The following is an 18451-nucleotide window of genomic DNA, read 5'->3' as shown; positions in this document are numbered from 1 at the left end:
GTGGGGAGTCACAGAGCAGAGCTTTAAAGCCACACCAAGCTCTCAGGGCAGCAGGAGACTTGCAGTCCCAGATTCTTTAGAAAGTCCACTGGTGTCTTTTGTCCTTTGCTGGGCCATCAAGGACAAGGCCAAAGAAAAGAAACCACCAGGGAAGATAAGTACTGGAGAAGAAAGGCTGACACCCATGCTGACCACGAAACCATGTCTCACTGTGAAAAGTGAAAATTATGATATATGAAATGAAACCAGTCCTTTCTCAGCTTTGCTACATCTCAATTTTACTCTAGATTTTGACATTTCTCCAAATCAGCCTTTTCATTTGATAATATGCTCTGCTGTCATTTATTTTAGGTTTCCAGCCACAGTTCCCAGGCCACCAAGGACTCTGGTGTTGGCCTAAAGTACACAGCCTCAACTCCTATTAGAAAACCACATCCTGGGCGACAGGATGGGAAGGAAGGCAGTGGACCTCCTCCTGCCTCAGGATACTGGGTTTATTCTCCCATCAGGAGTGGCTTACATAAGTCATTTTCAAATAGAGGTAAGTTAAATCACATAAGGGCAGTTGCATTTCTCTTGCCTATTTAATAACCTTTTATTGGTTCCCACAGTCCTTAGCTTACTCTCTGCAAGGCCCCCTGTGATTTGATTTTGGCCAGTGACCTCTTGTCCTCTTGTCTCACTTCTCATCATTCTCCCACATGTCAGCCATACCCAACTACTTAAGATACTCACAGCATGCCATGTTTCTCAAACCTCCATGTTCGAAGCCCTTGGTTTGGAATGTCCTTTTTCTTTCTTCCTCTCTCAAACCTATTTTTACTTGGCCAGGTCCTCAAACAATACTCTTTTTATGCAGCCTTCCTTCACCCCGCCTCACCTAGGCAGACTGAGCCACTTCTTTGCTTGTGCTCCAGGAGTGTGGCAGCTTATGTCCTTGAACATGGCATTAATTTGCTCCACTAAAGTAAAGTGATAGAGATCTGACTTCTAAAGCTCTGTAGGGAAGAGTCAGACCTGGGGTAAATTCTAACTCTCTCACTAAGTAGCTATGCGATCCTGAGCAGATTATTTAGCTACTCTGATATTGTTACTATGTAAAATGGCAATATCGCCTGAGAATTTGTTCATTCAGGAGCTCTTTATTGAGTGCTTACTGTGTGCTAGGTTCTCTGTCATCAATGGTAAACATAGTTCTTGCTTGTAGGGGAGATAAGTAAGTAAACCAACACCTTAGAGAGTGCTGTGGGATCTCACGATATTGGTAAATACTGGTAAATACTGAGAGCTGTGGGGTCTCACGTCACATCTCCATTGGTCTTTTATGTAGCATGACACAGGCACACAAATGGTTGCTGAATGAATGAATGGATGGATGAAGATGGAAAAGAACAAACCAACAGATAGGCATTAGAAAAACTCAGCTCTTAGTCACTGGAAATAATTTGAATCTCTGTTTTGATCTGCTTTTCAAAACTGCTTTTGACCTTTTTAATAGAATTCTGTTGTCACATTTCTAGTATCTTGGCCTAAATGCTACCATTTTCTGCTAAACTTGATTACCAAGTAACCATGGGGTAAAACACTCTTCTGTTTATTTCTTTCAAGATGCAGACAGTGGAGGAGATAGCCAGGAAGAGAGCGAGCTGGATGACCAAGAGGACTGCCCATTTGTGCCTCCTCCTGGATACATGATCTACACTGTGTTTCCTGATGGTTCTCCCGTGCCCCAGGGCATGGCCCTGTATGCGCCACCTCCTCCCTTGCCCAACAATAGCCAGCCTCTCACCCCTGGCACTGTTGTTTATGGCCCACCTCCTGCTGGGGCCCCCATTATATATGGACCTCCACCCCCCAACTTCTCTGTACCTCTCATCCCTATGGGCGTGCTGCACTGCAACGTCCCGGAGCATCATAACTTAGTAAGTGGAAAGACCTAAGACCCCTGCCCACAATGAGTTGACCTATTTATGAATGGGTTATATCTCAAAAGTGTGTTTGTAAGGCCGATGTTTAGAACTAAGTAAGCATTCTCTTATTGAGATACTATCCTGGGCAGGAGTTAGGGTACCAGACCAGTCTACAAACCTTGTTTAACTATTTTATAACAAAAATGCTTCCAGTCCAGCAAGTAACCATTTTTAGAAAGCTTATTGTATATATTTTTCTACTAATAAGTCCTCTATTAATGCATATTTATAATTATGTTTACATGCTGGTGCCTCGTACTTAAACACATACATATATGCATGCATGTATATACACACATATACTTATATGTGCTTGTATATACACACAGGTATGAGCAGCATACAGCAAGGTTTTGATGGGGATTATCTCTGGGTGGTGAGATTTATTATTTCTTTTTATAGTTCTTATGTGTACACAATTTTGCATTCTTATTCCCATTTAATATAACAAGCATTTCTCCTGGTTTTATAAATGTTTTTAAACAATATGACTGCAAAACATTATTTTTAGGCACTGTTGTGACTTAACTGTGTGCTAATTTTTATTATATTTTATATTCTTAGATTAGATTCCAAGAAATGATTACTTTGTAATCACTAGCTTACTTTATAACTTTTTAATTCTAAAGAAGTAAAATATATTACAAACTTCTTCTTCAAACTCAAAATACCTGGAGCTCTTCAGTTTATCTTTTTCTTTGAGCAGACTGAGAAAAATATAAAAGACTAGGACATCTGGATGCCAGCCACCAGCCCCATTTTGCTAGGTCAGACTAGTTTCAGAGGGACTGTGTATATTTACATAGTTAAAAATGATAGTCATTGTTCACATTATCTTGCCGTTTTTCAGTGCACATTGAATTTATAGTAGTTCTGTCAGTTCAGCATTTGATAATCTCTTAAGCTGGTTTTTTATCCTCCAACAGTACCCAGCAGTTTCTGTAGTTTCCCAGGTACACTTTTATACTTCCCTATATTTGCACGTGTTATTTCTGCAGCTTAGGTCTTTTCCATTTCATTTATTCTTCAAAACCCAGGCAAAGCACCTCTTCCTGGGGGCAGCCTTTTCAGATACGCCCCTCCCAGGTGCCCTCAGGAGGGAGAGACCTCTCTGTGTGTCCCTTCTGCTAGATGCCGAACTCTGGAAGCAGAGATTATCCACAAAAGATACTTGGTAAATGTTTACCAACCATAGTTGGACTGATGGAAAAGTTAAAAGCTTTATTAGTCCATTAATTTTATCTATAGCATGTGAAAAAATTGGCTTGACTTAGTTTTTCTTTTTATTCTGAAACCTTGAAAGCTACCACCATTTTCAAGTCAGACATACCACTTTAACCACAGTTAATTTCAATTTTTGGCAGGAAAGAGGGAAAACATCGTGTGATGTTTCAGTATTGCATTTTTTTTCTTTGTTCAGGAGAGTGAAGTTTCTAGATTAGAAGATATAATGCAACATTTAAAATCAAAGAAACAGGAACAGTGGATGAGAGTATCCAAGCGGCAGTCCGAGAAAGAAATGGAAGAATTGCAACATAATATTGAAGATCTTTTGCAAGAGAAGAAAGACTTAGAGCATGAAGTAGAAGAATTACATAGAACCATCCAAAAGCACCAACAGCGAAAGTAATTATTATTAGCCATTTTATTTTTATAATCCACATGAATATAATATATTTGTTCATTAAGATAACCGAAATCAATGTTATCCAATAGAACTTTCAGTGGTCTTGAAAATGTTCTAGATCTGTACTGTTCAAAACAGTAGCCATTAGCCATATGGCTATTGAGTACTTGAACTGTGGCTAGTGGAACTGAGGAACAGAATTTAATTTAAATTTAATAGCCACATGGTGACTGCCACATTGGACAGTGTAAGCCTAAATTCTCTGGTTTCTCCTGGAGAATGGTACAGCTATACCCCTCTCCAGTTACCCTGGCTAAAAACATGCCAGATATCCTTAACTCCTCCCCTTCTCTCATTCTCCCAGGCATCCAGCTAGTCTCCAAGTCCTGCTGACTCTATACCCAGAGGGCTCTCAAACTGGTCGCCTTCTTTCATCTCCACGGCACTGGCTTTTAATAAGTCTCATTCTAGGTCATTGCCACTGGCCTTCTATGTCTAGTCTCTCTCTCCTTCTACCCTCAACATGGCTATAAATTTCACTGTGCCACTCTCAAATGTGACTCTCAGTCCCATCAGAATATACACACCACCCTCCTATCTGAACCTTACCTGTCTTTTTTTTATCCTTCTCTTCCACACAGTTTGTTCTGGCCATACTTAATTTGCTGTGCTTTCCCCAAGCACCACATTTTCTTCCACCTCCCCACCTTTGTACTTATTGCCCTCTGCCTGAAGTGTCTTCCCTGCCCCCTGCCTAACTCCAGCCTGTCTTTCCAGACAAAGGTCAGGGATTCCTTCTTTGGTCTTTCCCATCTTGGGCTCCCACTATTTGTGCTTGGGAAGGTCAGTAGGTCAGTAGCTGGGCCTCCCTCTCTGTGTCCCAGAGCCTGGCGTAGTGTCTACTAACAAATGTAGTACTGCTGAGTGGGTATTTATGTAGAAGCCCTTCTTCTGCAGTAGTCAAAGAATTATGATAGTTCGCCAGTTTTTGTCATTTGAGCCAGACTGGCCAATGCACCAGGGTTAGGGGGAGACCTGTGGAGGACACAGAAGTGAGTGAGATGTGGTCTCTGCCTTGTAATAGACCTGGCAGGGAAAAGCAAGGGCCAAACCGAGAGAAGATTGGGACTAGATGTTTGATGTTTGAGGGTTTGGGGTGGAGTTATATCTCTTCTTTTGTAGGCGTATGTGGGGAAACGATGGTTTGTGGTCTTTTGAAGAAGGTGGTAGGGCAGGCAGTGGGATAGCCTCTTCTTTTCCTAGATATAAAAGTATAATAAATGATCATTTTAGGGAATTTGGTAACACAAAAATGTTCAAAGAAAAAAGTTAAAATCATCCATATGCCTTCATTTAAAGAGGATCTTTTAATATGTTGATGATTTTATTATCATGTTTTTCTGTCATAGATGGTCCCATTTTCAAATAATTTTGACATGATAGCCTTGAGTTACTGAATCCTTACATGCTCTTTGATTTGTCAGATATTGTCACCATAATTTTACTATAGGAGAACAGACAAAATTAGGTGGTCTTTGGGGCACCTGGTGAGCTGGGTCCTAAAAGATAGTTTCGAGGGAATGGACGATTACTATGATAGTGGTTTTATTATTTTTTTTAATATAACACAGAAAAAGAGAAGTATCAACATTGTCTCAAACAAGTGCTAACAAAAAGTAATTTTTATATTTAAAAGGACAAAACAATTACATCATACATTATATATATTATGCACTTATTGTCAACAATATGCCATGCTGAATAAAAAGGTAAAGCTAGCCCTTGAACATAATCAAATGTAGCTATCTCTCCTATTCTTTCTCATATAAAATTAGAAAATCATTGTGCATCTTTTTATCAGTTAAGGCTACAAGTGTCTGTGTTGCCTACATTTAAAATCTCAATGTATGTGTATATGATTTTTTTTAGAGACTTCATTGATGGAGATGTGGAGAGTTTTATGAATGAACTAGAAATAGAAAAATCACTCAAACACCATGAAGATATTGTAGATGAAATTGAGTGCATTGAGAAGACCCTTCTGAAACGTCGAACAGAGCTCCGGGAAGCTGATCGACTGCTGGCAGAAGCTGAGAGTGAACTTTCATGCACTCAAGAGAAAGTATGTTCATTTGTGGTTTGGAGTAATACAGCTTAGTGTCATCAGCATGAAGGATTAGAAAGGAAATGTGACAAGAGTCCAAGTCAGACAGCTGGGTTCCAGGCCGGATTCTGCTAGTTAAGTAGCTGTGAGAATTTGGACAAGTCACTTAAGTCCTTGAGCTTTGCTTTTCTCATCCATAAATTCAGGCTAAGAATACCTAGGCTATTCAGTATAAATTAAATGAAGTAGCATATCCAAAGCTCTCGAAGTAATTAGTTCCTAACACACCACTTCCTTATCTTGTGTGTGTCTTTTTTTAAATTATTCGAGCTTTGATATCTATATTTATCAAATAGATCCATCCTATATTCTTAAAATGCAGCAATGTACCTTATAGGACTTCTAGTCTTACTTTGTTCTCTAAGTTGATAATGATATAAAATCAAATGTTTTTTGGTCTGAGAGTATTCTTGGGACTTCAACACAGAAGAAAGTCAAGGAAGTCAGGAAGTCAATAAAAGGAATTACCTTTTATTGAGCCCCTTCTATGGCCACACATTGGCTATTTTATAAATACCACTTCCTTTAACCTTCTTGGGAACCCTGTGATGGTTGTTAGCCCAGTTCACAAATATAGCTGAGGGAGGGTGGTATCTGGCCCAGGGTCACACAGTTAAAGTTCTGCCTCACCGAGAGAGCTTTTTTTATTAGATGAGAATTCTGGGATAAATTCTAGTATCCACATGAAGCACCTCAGAAACTACTATTCTTATATGGTTATTTCAAAGTGGATCGATTCAAATGAATAGAAATCTGTTACCCAAGAACTGAAATGAAGGATTTCTTAAAGAATTCTATGGGCGATGGCTTTAATAAGAATGGAAAAATATCCTCATCTCTTTTCAGATGATCAGTCACTTCTGCCATATGTTAGATTGCTGTGAGAGAAAATAAATGTGAGCAGGATGAGAGAAAAATTTATCACTGATATAGAAAAGAAAATTGATGATACCGATAGTAGGCAGAGATAGTAAGTGAACTGAGGCTAATAAGCTCTTTTCCCTTCATCCTCCTAAAGTGACTCAGGGAGGCAGCTTGCTAAGGAGGAAGAGGGAGGGAGAAAGTGCTGCATTTTGTAAAGAATGTGCCAGACATGTTAAAACCTGACATAGAAAGAGACAAAATACTACTTAGAAACATGGCATTCTGGAGTTCCTAGTGAGTTTTGTCCAATGCTTTGCTGATGAAACTGACAGAAACTAGCCATCTGAAATTAAAAGCAGTATGGTGAAATATCTAGCTCTTCGGGACTTGCCAACCCTTTTGCATCCACATGGGATGTTTGATAGACTAGTTTAACATAAAGACAACTCCTCCTTTCGTGCAACTGTAAAACTTGAATTTTTTGGCTGAAGGTGAGTCACTGCTTAACGAAGTACAAACTAAACTATTTTTCGACCTTTGATGTTATTGTTTTAAGCCTCTTCTTTTAGACAGAAAAAGAAACTAAGTTGATATAAAATAAATATATATACTGTTTTTGCCAAATCTTCTATAGGATCATTTTGAAATATTTCAAAAGTATTTAATACTTGTGTTTCTCAGCTGTAATTAAATCATCTTAGGATTAGTGAGGTTATACTTAATGATAATATCTCGAGTACAACCAGAATCTCTGTTTGGAAGGAATATTGGTAAAATCACTTTGTTGCCACTTAATTGGGGAGATATTTTTAATTGAAAAAAAAAAATAACGTAATAATATTACGGGTTACTTTTTGAATAAGATCATCCAGTCTTACCACCCTCAAATGATTGTTTTTATTTTTGCATTGCCTTCTGTCTTTATTAATATAGATATAGTAGTTTTACGCAGTTTCTCTTACAGTGCTTGTACCATTTTAAATTTGTCTTTTTTCAGTCAACATAAAATCATTAACATTTTTCCAAGTTGCTACATTGTTATCCTGTTGTAAAGGCTACAGAGTATTCCATCGTGTTGATGCATTATCATTTGCTGAATCTATTATTTGTCCTTATATTACTTCATTATATAATGATCATTTTTGTGTAGTAGTTCTTTTGAATTATTTTCTGAGAATTGGAGAGTCAAAGTGAATGAACATTTTTCTCGATCCTTCTGTATTGCCTTGTTTTCCAAGATTTATACCAATTTACAATACCAATAGCTATGAGAGAGTATTGTAACTGAATTGCTTTTAATAATAGTTTCTTTTCTAGACAAAAGATGCTGTTGAAAAGTTCACTGTTGCCAAGAGAAATTTATTGCAAACTGAGAAAGATGCCGAGGAATTAGAAAAGAGAGCTCAGGAAACTGCTGTTAATCTTGTCACAGCTGACCAGCAGCTCAGGTAGGTGGGATCCCTCTGCTGTTGATGTATTTGGTAAGATGAATGAGACGTTTGGTTCTAAGAGGATAATAATTGTTTTATGATAAATAATGCATGTTAAGTCTGTGGGTCCTGGGGGAATAATAGGATGTGTTTTAGATTGCTCCAGGCTGACACAACGGAATTGGAGCAGCACAAAATTGAGCAAGAAGAAATCTTGAAAGAAATAAACAAAGTTATTGCAACAAAAAACTCAGATTTCCATTGTCTAAACAAAAAGAAGGAAAAACTGACCGAAGAGTAAGTACTATGCCCTCTGTAGGGCTTCGAGGGGCTTGTGCTGGAAAATGGCTCTTGGGGTTGAGTCTCCCTTTGGATCTGCTCTAGTACTGCATGCTTTGTAGGCTGCAGAAACTGCAAGAAGACATTGAGACTGCGGAACGCAATGAGGATCACCACCTGCAGGTCCTTAAAGAGTCCGAGAGCCTTCTGCAGGCCAAGAGAGCAGAGCTGGAGAAGCTGAAAAGCCAGGTATGGCAACAGACGCCTTGAAAAACCAGTTCATGTTGCTTTGAAACCTACTTTCATGTGATGATTATAACAAGTAATATGCGTTTGATTGTACAAAAGAGAGGAAAATACAAAATAAAGTATAAAGCATAAATGGGGCTATGTATCCTAGTGGTTAAGTATAGAGTCCAACCCAAATTTGAGTCCCACCTTAATACAAAAAAATATTATTTAATAAAAGAAGTGAGTCTCAGAACAGGATATACTCAGATCATTTATGTTAAATGTGTTTATGAACACTTGTGTTTGTATTTTTAACCTGTACAAAAGTATGGAAGTGGTCATCTGATAAGAGAGGGTTATGAGGATTTTCCATGTTCTTTCTTTTGCATGTCTGCATTTTATGCTTTTTCTGTAAACAAATATGTGTTACCCTTAAAATTTTAATTTTTAAATTTACAAAATGAATACATTTTTTTAAATCTCCACCTAACTTCCATTGCCAATATAGTTGTCAAATGGAATAATGTATAGATATGAAAGTTCTTTGAAAACCATAACCTAAGTGATAATCATTATTATCCTATTCTTGTTTTGGCTGTGACTTGAATGATTTTATATATGTGATCGTAAGGTCTTTATTGGGCATTTCATGCCTGCACCCCCAGCCTGGCCTTCTTGACTCTTGCAGCTGGGGTAATTAGAGTTGGGCTAGCTCTTAATTTCTACTCACAACCTTTAGCTGGACTAACCAGTCTCCATCTAAGCCCTGAAGGCTGCATGGCCTTTTTCAAGCTTTGCATTCTTACCTTTTCTTTAATGCAGGTGACAGCTCAGCAGCAGGAGATGGCCGTCTTGGACAGGCAGTTAGGACATAAAACGGAAGAGCTGCATCTACTCCAAGGAAGCATGGTCCAGGCCAAAGCTGATCTCCAAGAAGCACTGAGACTGGGAGAGACAGAAGTAGCTGAGAAGTGCAGTCACATTAGGGTATGTTTTCAGTGAGTTTTCTTAAAAGTCCTAAGATAGCGGTATAAGTTTATTTTGAGATATTTTCATTGTCCCCCCCCAAATGCGAATATTAGTTCCTGATTCTTGACTCCTCTGTAACATCATTTTGGTGGTGTTTTGTATATCCATGCTGTGGCTGCTGTTTATAGCTCTCATAATGTTCTCTGGATGTGCCCAAGGTTTTCTGCCTCTGTGCCTTTTCATATCATTTCTTCTCCAGGAACTCCATCTTATGTCTAGATTCTATTCATTTTCATGGTCCAGCTTCATGCTAAGAAGACTTCCCTGATTTTTCCTTTACCCTGGAAGGAGTTTCTCTCTCTTCTGAGTTTGGTAGCACTCTGCACATTTCCTAGGGCATCTTAGCCTTTCATGATCATGTTTATATTCCCTGCCTTACTTCCCCAAAGAGGGCTAAACCCCTTGAGGGCAGGAGATGTATCTGAATCAGCGTTTTTTCTCTGTAATACATTGCCTTACACATAGTAAATACTGCTTATACATTTTAGTATATTACATTCTTCTATTATACAAAAATATGTTAGTATAAAATATAGTACTGATATAAAAGGCAAAATGAGCTTGTTTCCAAATTAGAATTTCTATGAAAGGAGACAGTTAATAACAGAACTGGTAATAAAGTAATCTCCATTCAAAATTTGGGGGTGGTGGTTGACTTTTTTTTGTTTTTGTTTTTGTTTTTTATTCTGCTCAGGAAGTAAAATCTCTTCTGGAAGAATTGAGTTTTCAGAAAGGAGAACTGAATGTCCAGATTAGTGAAAAAAAAACTCAACTTACACTTATAAGGCAGGAAATTGAAAAAGAGGAAGAAAACCTTCAGGTAGTTTTAGGACAAATGTCTAAACATAAAACTGGTAAGTTTAAAGGAAAACAATTTTATAAAGTCTGGTGTTAGATGTGTCTATATTCCAGATTACAAAAAAAATACAATGGTTAAGTAGACTTCTTTTAAAGTTTAACTTTACTTTGGGTGGTAATCACAAAATAGAATATATAGATGTCAAATTATAATGTACACCTGAAAATTATATAATTGTATTAACCAATGTTACTCCAATAAATGTAAAATATTAAATAAATAAAATGAAGCTTAACTTTATTATGAATAAGCAAAGAAAAGCAGATTATAAAAGGAATATGATATTCTCTGCCATTCAAATTGATATACTTATTTAAAAGTAAAATAATCATATTTATTGCTAACCAAAGTGTGGCCAAAAAAAGAGCACGCACTTCTAGGCTGTTGATTGAAGTATAAATTGGAATACTCTACCAGTGTTTCAAGATTCTTAAAATTCACGCTTGTTAAACTACTTAGTTCATTTCTAGTTTTCTAAAGAAGCCAAGCATTTATTTGCAGATCACAGCAATATGTATTTATTTTATTTTATTTCCTTGTTTTACAAATTAAGCTGGTTTAGTTGGTTAGGTGCAGCAAAATTTGTGACAATTTGGAAGCAAGTGACCGATTTAAAAGCCACATTTTTAACACTTAAACGACATGCAAAAATGCTGATGAAGAGAATGAAAAAAGAAAGAAAAAGTATAGAATGTATTCCCAGTTCATTTCAAAATGTGTGTGGGTGTGGGTGTGCCCATGCATGTGCTCTGGAAGGAAATACATCAAAAACGCTGTTTTAATAGTGATCATCTTAGGATAGGATAATGATGGGTTTTTGTTTTTCTCTGTTATACTTTATTTTTTTCAAATTTTCTGTAGCGAGCAAATATTTTTATAATAAGAAAAAAGTTAATGTTTAAAAATCTATATTTCAAAGCATAAAAATTATATAAATCTCATTGTATATATTTTAAAGTTTTTTCTATTTATTTTTGTTAAAATTCTTTTAGGTGGGGTAAATGATTTTAGAACTAGATCTTTGTTAAATGTTTTTGTTAAAATGTTTTGTTTAAATTAACACTTAGCAATACTTTTAAAGGATTTTTTTCATTAAAGATACAATTAGCTCCATTAATTCAGCACAACAAATTTTTGATTATCTATTGTTTCTTGTATGTCAGTGGCATTTTCTGTTTAATCTTGTAAATCTTCCCAAATTCATTTAATACCATGGACCATGCTTTGTTTCTGTTAGAACTAAAGAATATTCTGGACATGTCGCAACTTGAAAACAATGAGCTACAAGGTTTGAAGCTACAACATGACCAAAAGATGTCTGAGTTAGAGAAGATTCAGGTTGAAGTGCTAGAGGTAATAAACAAAGTTTTTTAACCCTTACCAAGCTGCATTCTTTGTTTTCTCACATCTTTGAGCTTTCTTTTATCTAATTTAGGAGAAACTAGAGTTAGAGAATTTGCAGCAGACAGCCCTGCGACAGAAAGGAGAAATAGAATGGCAGAAGCAGCTCCTCGAGAGGGACAAACGGGAAATAGAGCGAATAACTGCTGAGACCCGAGCATTACAGTCATGTGTTGAGTCTTTGGGCAAAGAAAAGCAAGATCTCGAAGAGAAATGTGGCAGCTGGGAAAAGAAGTTAGCACAAACCAAACGGTGAGAGCAGGAACAAATAAGCTTGCAAGATCACTTCTTGAAAGCTAAAGCTTTATAAACACACTATTAAAAAATTAGAAAATAGAGAAAAGGAAAAAAGAATACTCCGCAAACTCAGTATCACCATGCAAATCACCAATAATATTTTTGGGTAAATTTCCTTTTAGTTTTTCTTCTTCCAAAAGCATTTTTAAAAAATAACCCGTCATGGGTTTTTAAGTAAAGTTTGTGGGTAGGAAGACAATATTGTTAAGATTTAGTTCTCAAAGTGATCTGTAGGTTCAAAACAGTCACGATCAAAATCTCAACAGGCTTTTTAAGTAGAAATTGATAGTCTGGCTCTAAAATTCATATGGAAATGTGAAGGACCTAGAATAGAATCTCAAACTTTTTAGCTATGACACCAAAAAAAGTACAGAAAAAGTACAGAAGTTTAGGGCTAACACTACCTGATTTCAAGTCTTAGTGTACAGCTATGGTAATCAGAACACTGTGGCACTGACATAAAGATAGACAAATACATCAGTGGAACAGAATAGGAAGTCTAAAATATGTGCCCAGCCGATTTTGACAAAGATGCAATGGCATCCTTTTCAGTAGAGAAAAGATGGCCTTTTCAAAAAATGCTGCTTTAACAATTGCATATCAGAAACCAAAAAAAAAAAAGAACCTCAAAACACCTCATACTATATATAAAAATGAACTCAAGATAGACCGTAAACATAAATGTAAACCTAAGTATAAAACTCCTAAGAGAAAACATAGGAAAAAAATATTTGTGACCTTGAGTTAGGGAAAAAGTTTTAGATATGATGCCAGAAAGCACGATCTATAAAAGAATAAATTGATAAAATTGGACTTCATCAAAACTTAAAGCTTTTGCTCCTCAAAACACACTGTTAAGATAATGAAAAGACATGTCTGGGAGAAAAATCTTTGCAACCATATATCTGATAAAAGACTTGTACTTAGAACACATGTAACTCTCAAAACTCAGTAATTAGAAAATGAACAACCCAGTTTTTCAAATGGGCAAAAGATTTGAACAGACATTTCACTTAAGATATGTGGGTGACAAACACATAAAAGGATGTGCAGCATCATTAACCAGTAGGGAAATGCAAATTAAAGCCACAATGAGATACCATTACACACCTATTAGAATGGCTAAGATTAAAGACTGATAAAATGTTTGCGAGGAACTTTCACACACGATTGATGGGCATTTTAGTTTTAGTAAAATGTTTGTAAGACCACTTGGGAAAATAGTTTGGCAGTTTCTTAAAAAATCAAACATATACCTACCAGAAGATTTAGCAGTTACACTCCTAGGTATTTACTCATGAGACATGAAAGCACATGTCCACACAAAGACAGTACGTTAATGTTCATAGCAACTTTTATTTGCAATAAATAGCCCCAAACTGGAAACAATCTAAATGAAAGGTCCATCAGCTGGTGAATAGATAGACAAATTATAGTATATCCATACCATGGAATAACACTCAGCAATAAAAAGAGATGGAGTTGATACACATAACAACATAGATGACTCTCAGAGTAATTTTTCTCAGGGAAAGAAGCCAAACGAAAACAAGTCCATACAGTGTGATTCCATTCACGTAAAAGAATTCATTTTGATGCTCATCTTATTTTGGACAAATCCTATTATACATACAATTGTGTTTCCTACTTTTTCATTTGTCAGAAGTTAGAGTTCCATCTTAATCACTCAGATTTTTTGGAATTCTGAGTGCTAGTCATGTTTTTATCCCTGATTTTTATTTTTCTAAATTCGATTTAGTGAATTTTTGAAAAATCTCCTATTTGGAAAGCTGAAAATAAGATTCCTTTTGAAAGTGAGTTGAAGAGCCTTAAATTTCTAAGATTTATAATCATTCAGACTTCATAACTATATTGTGAAAGTGTAACACTGTTCCTCATTTGTCTCTTGCGTGCGCTTTAACATTTTGTACTCGACAGTCTGACTATTCTTTACTGGGATTGGCAGGGTTTTAGCAGCTACAGAAGAGAATAGCAAAATGGAGCGATCAAACTTAGAAAGGCTGGAATTGGGTGTCCGAAAACTGCAGCAGCAACTAGACCAGCTAAACCAAGACAAGCTGTCACTGCACAAAGATATTGCGGCAATGCAGCAGCAACTACGAGGTACGAGGCACGAGGCAAACACAACAGCAGCACTGTGACTTCTTTTGTTAGAGTCGTCTTTTAATTGTTTGATTTTCTTATTACAGAACTGAGTTTCTTTTAGAAGTGGCAAAAATGTTCCAAAATTAGATTATAGTGATGTTTGTACAACTCCGTGAATATACTAAAAGCCACTGAATTATATGGGGGAAATACATGATATATGAATTATATCTTAAAGCTATTAAAAAAAACTAATTCATTTTCATTAAAGAATAATTTAAAAACAGCAAAAAGATAAAAATTATTTTTGACCTCACTCCTCAGAGATAATTCCTATTAACAGTTTGGTGAATATCTTTCCAGATTTTTTCTAGGGATGTATGTGTTTGTATATTTTAAAAAGAAAAACAAAGATGCAAATAATATCTTTATTGCCAAAATTTATAATTATTCATGATTATTTAGGGAAAGTTATTAATTCTAGCTAATATATTTGTTGAGCACTTACTATGTCTTAGATATGATGCAAATATTCTATATGCATTTTCTCACTCATTATGACATTTTTATGAGGTAAAAATAATTATTTTACCCATTTGCAGATGAGGCAACTTAAGCTTAGTTTCTTTGTCACTTGCTTAAGGGAGAAATGACTTACTCAAGCTCACACAACTAGTAAGTGACAAAACCAGAAGAGATATAAAATTTATTCCCAAATTGTCTTCCTGAAAGGTCGTACCACATTTACATTTCTGCCAGTGGCATTGAAGGTGCCTGAGTTTAAACCATGCACCTCAGCAGCACTAGGTGTTATCTATCAAAAAATTTCGTGTGAGGTTTTGAACAGGGAAGTCTATTAAAAACCTGGGCTCCAAGCCCAGATCTGGGTCATGCATGCACCTAACTCTTTTCTTGGTCTTTAATTAGATAGTGTGGCATAGTCATACATTTAACAGAAATATGTTTAAATTTACTTCCACTCTATTTTATGGGGGAGCTGATGGGAATCCAGAAAATGCGTATATACATATTTCTTATTTTATGTAAATGTTATTTCTATAGAAAAACGAGAAGCACTAAACCCACTACAGGAGGAACTAGCTAATGTCCAAGACCATTTGAACCTAACAAAACAGGTAAGCCTAACACGCAATCTTCCAGTAGTATCCTAAAGGCATGTAGACAATTGGTTGAAATATTAAATCAAGTAGGCTGGTTCTTTTCCATACCAGCAGGTCCCATAGGGCTATTTACATAACAAAGACATTATATACACAAAAATTTTGATTCAGAGCAGTGATTTTCTAATTTATGTTAGCCCTAGAACTCTTGATTCAGACAGTGTTTTATTCAAAGTTAGTAAGTAAGGTGGTGGCTAGACCAGAGCCCAACCCCTCAGCAGTCTCTCGGGGTCTTCAGGGACCAGATGGACCATCTCTTATCTGTGGCACAGATGAGGCCTCCAAAGGCTGGATTTTGATTTGATTACTCATTGAGCTGCAGAGTAACTGCCAAATCTGGGCCTTGGTCTTGTCAGATGCTGAATAGAGTAGATCCTTGACCCTTGTACTTCTGATGATCTTCTTAAAGGTAACTCAGTGCTGTCCCATGAGAATAGTGCTATAATTCGAGTTCCAGAGTCCTCAAGCAAGTTCCGGGCTTCAGTTTCCACTATGTAAATTAGGGTTGAATTAGACATCAAACTCCTTTTTCTGCTACTTTTAGGAGTCTGTATTTCTAAGATATATAAAACTTAAAAATCAAAGTATTCTATCTTTTAAAAAGTCTTACATGGGTTCTTATGAATATTTTCTGTGTTATTTTTCAAAAGTGTAACTTTTTCAAAAATGCTCAATTTGGGTTCCTTGAAGAAGTATGTATTTATTGTTTTCGAGTTTTTTAACCTGTGTAAATATTTCAAATGGTAACAAAACTAAGATTTCAGGTTCATTTTCAATAAGAATTATCCTTATTCACAGCTTTTCTTAATCTTCTTAGCAAGCCTGTGAGGTGAGTGTCTTTCAGTCCCACCTTGGGTGACAAGGCAACTAAAGCTCAGAGGAACTGAGTCTCTTGCTGAGGTTCTGACATCTTCTGTCATATTGCTTTTTTAGGTACTAAAAAGAAGAAAGCCAGTGATTGAATTCCGTGTACCTTTATATAAGTTTATTGAGATAGCAAAGGATATGGAACTTCTATGCTTCTCATTTTGTCGGACTTAGTAGATCCTAGAGTGGCACTAGCCACCTCTAGTAAAGATGGCTTTGTTAGTATTTTCATTGTCTTCTTTTACCTAAAGGACTTGCTCCAAACTACCAAGCATAAGGACGCACTGCTCAGTGAGCAGACCAGGCTCCAGAAGGACATCAGTGAGTGGATAAAGAAGTTTGAAGACTGCCAAAAAGAAGGGGAGAAAAAACAACAACAGCTTCAAGCACTCCAGAATGAGATTAAAGAAAACAAGGCCAAACTAGCCGAACAAGAAACGGTACTACACATTGATAATTTTACATAACAGGAAACACTTTGTCACTTGTGCGAGCTTTTTCCTCCCTCAGCAGAAACCTGCTGAGAAGTACCCCCGTGGGACTAGCCTCCCTTAACTGCCCTGTGTATGCAGGGGGATTGTACACCAACTCTCACTCCCTTGATATTAACATTTACGGACCATTAAGGCCATAGAACATTGGTTCTGTAAAGAATCTTGATGGCCACATGCCACTTGCCGCTTGAATGCCCTTCTCACCTGCTGACCAAATAGTTTTCCAGTTCGTGCTTGATCACCTTTGTAAAGGGAACTCACACTCTCTCACCATGGGCTGTTTCCTACTTTCTGTTGAACTAGAATCTATCTAGTGTCCGTTAAGGTTCCCTCATCTGGGACACTATTTGTTATTTTATGACTAACCAAGTTTGTTTTCTATTAAGATGTTTCAAAGACTCCAGAAAGAGAGAGAAAGTGAAGAAAAAAAATTAGAAGCCAGTAAAGTGACACTGAAGGAGCAGCAGCACAAGGTGGAAAAGGAATTAGCAGATCAGAAAAGCAACCTGGAGCAGGTGCTCACAGAGCTGTTGATGACTGAAGAGCGTGTCAGGACTCTGCAGGAAGAGGAAAGGTGGGGCGAGGCCCTGGAGAAGGCGCTCTCTCAAACCAGTATGTATTCCGAACATCACACTAGGGTGGGGGGAGGGGTTCTGCTGGTTGTCTTATAAAGTGTGTAAAGGGGACCCAAGGCCCCAGCCATAGCCCAGAAGGAGGAGGGAGAAGCACAGCAGGAAGCGTGGTACCCATTTGATCCTCCTAGTCCTGTGAGAGATGAGGAAGCAGTTTGTCTTTATGGCAATGGCATTTGATCCTGAGACTATTAAACCTTTTTACTTTACTGTATTGCCTTCTTTGAGAATGCTGTCCCAAGAAAGTGGGGCAGTAAGGCAAAGAAGTGCCAAAAGGTGCTCTAGAAGGCTTTCTATGAAGTACATTATGAGTTTGGGAACAATGACCCATTTTCAACCAATCAAAAAAAAAACAGTATTAACTATTCTACTTCTATCCAAATTTGACAGTGACAGATTTCTGTCAAATTGGACAAATAGCAAAATATAGGTATTTGTCTTTGGATCTGTCTGTTCTCTCTTGAGCCCTAAATAAGTGAATTGTCATGGGAATCCAGGGTAAATGATTGTTCTAACATCGGTAAGTGATTTTTTTTTTTTTTTGTAGGCTGCAGGGTTTAATAATGCTCAGAAAATATTGTGCCCCCCAAGTGAACTCAGTGGACTTAGGGATTGGAAGGATTAATATTCCTTTTCCCCTGGGAACTCTTGATAAAATCAAACTCAACCATTTCATTATGCAAATGAAACTTAACAAATATGCTGAGCATGACCACGCCAGATGTGTAAAAAGTGAAATCTAGATAGGATGTTACTCTAAAGAGGATGATCAGAAAATTTTGTTTCAAATGTCACTATTATGTACAAGCATTATTTGTTGAGTACTCACTATGTACTAGGTTTTTGCATACATGATTCCCATTGAACACCAGGAGATAGGGTCCCCCTGTAAGAAAAGGCTGATACCATTCTACACCCTGTGTTCTTCCCATTGCACCACCTCCCATGACAGAAGTAGTACTGGTGTGCCTCCCTTTGTTAAAATCTGCGTTTATTAAAAACTTCAGCCGTGTTCCATGT

General features: G+C 37.0%; 1 protein-coding gene across 5 annotated transcripts in view; it reads left to right on the top strand.

The window, feature by feature from the left end:
• The window catches only part of CNTRL (centriolin), a 73752-nt gene that overhangs the window by 48277 nt on the left and 7024 nt on the right, over nucleotides 1-18451 (top strand). For all 5 annotated transcript variants that reach the window (XR_003047863.1, XM_025050461.1, XM_006917073.3 and 2 more), the window contains exons 23-37: nucleotides 352-541; nucleotides 1609-1922; nucleotides 3391-3596; nucleotides 5527-5719; nucleotides 7943-8073; nucleotides 8212-8352; nucleotides 8457-8583; nucleotides 9388-9552; nucleotides 10289-10448; nucleotides 11691-11806; nucleotides 11889-12106; nucleotides 14118-14275; nucleotides 15320-15393; nucleotides 16557-16745; nucleotides 17186-17411. Coding sequence is in view for 4 of the 5 variants with exons in the window: in XM_025050461.1 (XP_024906229.1) it covers nucleotides 352-541; nucleotides 1609-1922; nucleotides 3391-3596; nucleotides 5527-5719; nucleotides 7943-8073; nucleotides 8212-8352; nucleotides 8457-8583; nucleotides 9388-9552; nucleotides 10289-10448; nucleotides 11691-11806; nucleotides 11889-12106; nucleotides 14118-14275; nucleotides 15320-15393; nucleotides 16557-16745; nucleotides 17186-17411 (2608 nt within the window). In the remaining variant the exon portion in view is untranslated. The remainder of the gene's footprint in view (nucleotides 1-351; nucleotides 542-1608; nucleotides 1923-3390; nucleotides 3597-5526; nucleotides 5720-7942; nucleotides 8074-8211; nucleotides 8353-8456; nucleotides 8584-9387; nucleotides 9553-10288; nucleotides 10449-11690; nucleotides 11807-11888; nucleotides 12107-14117; nucleotides 14276-15319; nucleotides 15394-16556; nucleotides 16746-17185; nucleotides 17412-18451) is intronic.

This window comes from Pteropus alecto, unplaced genomic scaffold, assembly GCF_000325575.1.
Source record: "Pteropus alecto unplaced genomic scaffold, ASM32557v1 scaffold226, whole genome shotgun sequence".
Lineage (NCBI taxonomy): Eukaryota > Metazoa > Chordata > Mammalia > Chiroptera > Pteropodidae > Pteropus > Pteropus alecto.
This window is presented reverse-complemented; position numbering and strand designations above follow the sequence as displayed.